At 47.3% G+C, this 4,768-nt stretch overlaps 1 protein-coding gene across 1 annotated transcript; it reads left to right on the top strand.

Annotated features, from left to right (window-relative positions):
- The first annotated feature begins 1,676 nt into the window (after nt 1-1,676).
- Nucleotides 1,677-4,257, top strand: LOC147622953 (uncharacterized). The gene is made up of 5 exons (XM_086822564.1): nt 1,677-2,076; nt 2,179-2,891; nt 3,166-3,274; nt 3,428-3,751; nt 3,916-4,257. The coding sequence occupies exons 1-5, from the start codon at nt 1,924-1,926 to the stop codon at nt 3,964-3,966; spliced, it is 1,350 nt and encodes a 449-aa protein (XP_086678690.1). The 5' UTR covers nt 1,677-1,923; the 3' UTR covers nt 3,967-4,257.
- Nucleotides 4,258-4,768: the final 511 nt, after the last annotated feature.

The following is a 4,768-nucleotide window of genomic DNA, read 5'->3' on the forward strand; positions in this document are numbered from 1 at the left end:
CCATTTTAATTGGTTGGCTGGGATTTGATTGGTCCTTTCCCTGAATCCTTAGCTAGCAACAAATACACAGTGGTCCTAATAGAATACTTCACATGATGGTGTGAAGTCCACCAATGCTCACTTCATCTTTCATTTTGGAGGATTTGATTCTTGCCCACAGATGCTCCTGCATGATCAAGGAAAACAATGCCATGCAGTTTCTTACCAAATGTTTAGGAGTACAACAATTGTTTACCTCTACATATCATCCCTAGACAAATGGCTTAACTGAAAGGTTAAACCAAACAATCAAGCAAATGCTCTCTATGTACAGAGATCCTTTACACTAGAATTGGGATGAATTCTTACCATTTATGCTCCAATCGCACAATAGTTCAACCTCTACAAAGGTTAGCCAATTCAGAGCCCTCTATGGAAGGAGTCCAAGGTTTCACATATCACTTAGCCACAGTTCTCACCTTCTCAAAAGGAAGCGAGTGATGCATTTCTCCAAACAACACATCCACTCCTGTGATCTGCTACTACTACGACACACAGCTTACAATTGCCTCAAGCTTGATAGAAAAGACAGTATGATGCAAACACGGGTCTCCAAATCCTTCACAAATGGATCACATGTCAGCCTATACTTTCCAATTTGTAGAAAAGGCCTTAGCGAATCTTTGATGCATAGATGGATTGGTCCATACACTATCCTTAGGCGGATTCACACAAGTACATGCCTACTCTAGATTACCAAGGCCTTCCCTTGTCCACTTCTTAGCCTGGTGACCCTTTGAGCTTTGAGGATTTAACATGTTACATAACTTAGAATTCATGCAGTCCAACAGCTTGGCATGTCCAGCCATGTGTATCTAATGCCCACAGTTCTGTAAACAGAACAAGTCTGTTAATCCATGTGCTGCTGCGATAGTAGCCGGTCCAATATGAGAGACGTGGTGTTAACTTTTTGAGAGGAAGTGAGGAGAGAAACACTACCCATGGTAGGGAGATTTTAGTGTAAGTTATATTCACGTTTTTTTTTCGTTGTTGTATTAATTAATGCCTTGCTAGGCATTAATTAATGGGCGCAACTAAGGTTCTTCCTCCTCTCTGTCAGCCTCTCTGTGCGCGCATGCCTCTCTCTCTCTCTCTCTCTCTCACACACACACAGCCTCCCACCAGTGTGCACGTCCCTCTCTCTCCTATCTCTCCATGTGTCTCTCCCCCCTCCTCCCCACCTCTCTCCCTGTGCGCGCGTCCCTCTCTCAGCCTCCTTGTGTGCGTGTCCCTCTCTCTCTCTCTCTCTCTCTCTCTCTCTTTTCTCTCTCTGTCTGTCTCTCCCGCCTCCTCCCTCTCTCTCCCCCCCTTCCTGTGCACGGGTTTCTCTCTCTTTGTCGTCTTTCTCCCTGTGCATGTCCCTCTGTGTGTGTGTGTCTGTCTCTCCCTCCTTGCACTCCAACAAGGAAGGATCTTTGTGGTTATCCACCTCTTGAACTTCCTAAAATTAGAAGGGCATGGGCACGTGCTTATCCTCTCTCAAACTCCTTGAAAATTATTAAAAAAAAACCTTAGAATTGGTAACATCGTGTGCTGGGTTTTTATTTAATTAAATGCAGGAAAAGATTTTGGTCGTAGAGTTTCTAGAATTTTTACAGACTTCTATAAAATTCAAGGGTAAAATGGGAGAGTTTGCAGACATGCCTAATAGGCAGGGCGGCTGTACGGCAGCTAGATAAAATCAGCGATAACGCAGGCGACAGTCAGGGCAGTTTGAGTTGACGTCTTATTCTTGGGATGCTTCGTCCCCGGATGCCGGAGTGCTAACGATCCTCACGTCCTTCTCTCTCTCTCTCTCTCTCTCTCTCCCTCCCTGCACTGTGCAGCCGTGTGTGATTGAATCTGTGGACGTTTGCTGGTCTGTGGCGGTACCAAAATTTTCGAATGGCTTCGTTTTCGCTGGAGGAGTTCGTGGGCGATGGCGCCCTGCGGGAAGTCCTGCCCATGCTGGTGGAAGAAGGCTGGGACGACGTGCCCACGCTCAAGATGATGAGCGCAGAGGACATGGACGCCCACAAGCTCACACAGAAGCAGCAGGTGAGAAATGCGGGCCCAAATCCTAAGCCATGTCCGTCGTGTCGTATGGGCGTGTGATGTAATCCTTGCTTGTTGCTTGTGCGTGTTGTGGTGCAACAACAGGATGCTTTGGAGATCAGGACCTACTTGCACGACCGCACGCTGATGGAGTATGCGGACAAGCTGGAGGCCTCCGGCAAGGGTCTGCCGGAGCTGCTCAACACTAGCCCTGCCGCCCTGAGCACGCAGTATGGGATGCGGAGGGGTCATGTAGCCCGCTTCATCGACCGGACCACGGCCTGTGGAATCGTGATGCCCCCTTCCCTCACCCCTGTGCCCGCCCGCCGCCGCCGCAGCGACTCCACCCTCTCCAAAACATCCATGGATGATTACGCCCCCTCCGTCGCCAAACCCAGTCCCCCTCCTTCTCTATTCGGAGCCAACTCCTCTTCTGCATACGGCACCGAACCCTCCCCCAACACCACCCCCACCCACCGCCATAACCAAGGATTTGCTAACTCCTTCAACTCTGTCAGCGACCCCGGTAGAGAGAGACAGCCTCCCCCCGCCGGCTCCACCCCTGCCCCTTTCAAGGGCATCGTTGCTGCCGTCCCCCCGGAGCCCAGACTGTGTGGATTTGTGAGCCCCCCTGCCGTTGTAGAGGATGTTGCCCCCCTCTCCATCCTGGACAAAATCTCTGTCCAGAAGATCACTCCGGAGTACCGGCCAGGTGTGGATCCGTGGGGCCAAGGTGAACTCAAGGTCCCCCCTCCCATGAAAGTCTCTGACATCTGGTCCACCAAGCCCACCATCGTCTTCTGCATCCGCAGGCCAGGGTGAGAGCACTACGTCCCTGAGTCATGGCCATAGATGCAGGTCTTGATCCATTTCTATTATGTGCACTTATGTCATGGTACCATGGATGCGGTAATAAATTTTTGCACATGACCCATTAATGATTCATGGATGAACTCATGCCATGGTGATCATGTATGTGTACGTAGGCATTGGTTGTGGTGTATATGTTTAGTCATATGCACCCATGTGTCATGATCATGGTCCATGGATGCATTGAATGATTTGTATGGGTTTTGTTGTGGATGTATGCAGTTGTGTCATGTGCCGTGCAGAAGCACATCAGCTCTACTCAAGAAAGCCGATCTTTGATGCCCTCGGTGTACAGCTCATTGCTGTTCTCAATGAGTTCATTGATGCAGAGGTTTGACTCCCACCACCTTTTCCTTCATGTTGATAGCAGAAACTCTTGATCTATCGTATAACATTAATGTTCCTCCCTGGAGGATTTCTTTCTCCAGTGCTAGGGCCTTATCTCTGCAGTATATCTTTCTGCTGTGTATCAACAAACATGCAGGTTAGATCCTTCTGGCCTCGGTTTTGGGGCGGCATGATATTGGTGGACAAGAATCGTGATTTTTTTAAAGCACTGGGAGGTGGGGTGTTGCCCAAGGAAAGCTTCATCACAGGCTTCATTTTTAACCCGGTGGCTCGAGCAAACTATGCACGAGCCAAGGCCACAGGAATAGATTATAACCTCAATGGGGAGGGGACCATCAAGGGAGGCCTTCTCATTGTCAGACCGGGAAGGGGAGGGGTTGCTTACCAGTTTGTGGAGAGGAACTTTGGGGATTGGGCACCCCTAGAAGAGGTTCTCGAGGTCTGCGGGAAGCTTCAGCTGGTCAGTACATTCACAGCATGACCACCCTTCCCTAACCTTTTCTCTAATCATTTCTTTAAAAAACTTCAAATGCTTAGAAAAACAACTTTCAGTGGATTTTTTAAAAAATGATTAGAAGCTCTTATTTTTTGATCCCCACCCCCCTTTTTTTAATCTTTTTGCAGAGGCCTGATACAATTGAGGAGGAGTCTGTGGACTACTTTAGGGCCAAGTAATGATCATGGTGCGCCCATATATTGTATTCTAGAGTTGTTGCCAGTCTCATGAGTTGTATGTTGTAATTTAAGCACAGTTATTTCCTCAGACCTACACTATTCTTACTGTTAATTGGTGAGTAATAAGACCAATTTTCCTTACGAGCTTTGACAACTACCTTCTGAACTTGGTTGTTTGCCATGGAGCCTTTCTTCTTGTGACACCTGAGATCATGCAGAGCTCTTTTGAGCTTGCATGTTCCCTGTATAAGTCCATGATTCAAGAAGCTGTTTTGCCATCTGTTTGAACCATTTTGCCTTTCTGGTTGGCATGGGATATCTGTTTCATTGACATATGAAAAGCTAATCCGGACTAATTTGGCCTAACTTCTAGCATTTAGCTTTGAGTATATCATTTACTTTCTTGCCAAATTGTTTCATTGATCTGTGAAAAGCTGCACCTAATGCTGTAAGGAAACTGCATCCATTGAAGTCTCATTATATAATGTGAAAGCCTAATAAGGTGAAAGATAAGGTTGTGAACATGTCATCATCTTTTGAACAAGTGTTTTGGCTATGGACCTCAGTCATTTACAAAGCAAGAATATGCAGCCGTTTGGACTCGCACCTTGCAAAGCTGAGGGGTTGCCATTTGAAGAGAAGATGTACATTTATCATGTGCATGTGCTGAAGATGGGGTGGCAAGGCATGGACTTGTCACTTGGGAGCCCCCCCTTACCCAAGGTTTAGTTCTTATTTTGCTCCAATGGGAATAGTTTAAGGTTAATCCTCACTTTCTCTATGGATTAGCATGTTCTTTGAT

The sequence above is a fragment of the Cibotium barometz genome, chromosome 28 (genome assembly GCF_041138505.1).
Source record: "Cibotium barometz isolate CiBa-2024 chromosome 28, ASM4113850v1, whole genome shotgun sequence".
NCBI lineage: Eukaryota > Viridiplantae > Streptophyta > Polypodiopsida > Cyatheales > Cibotiaceae > Cibotium > Cibotium barometz.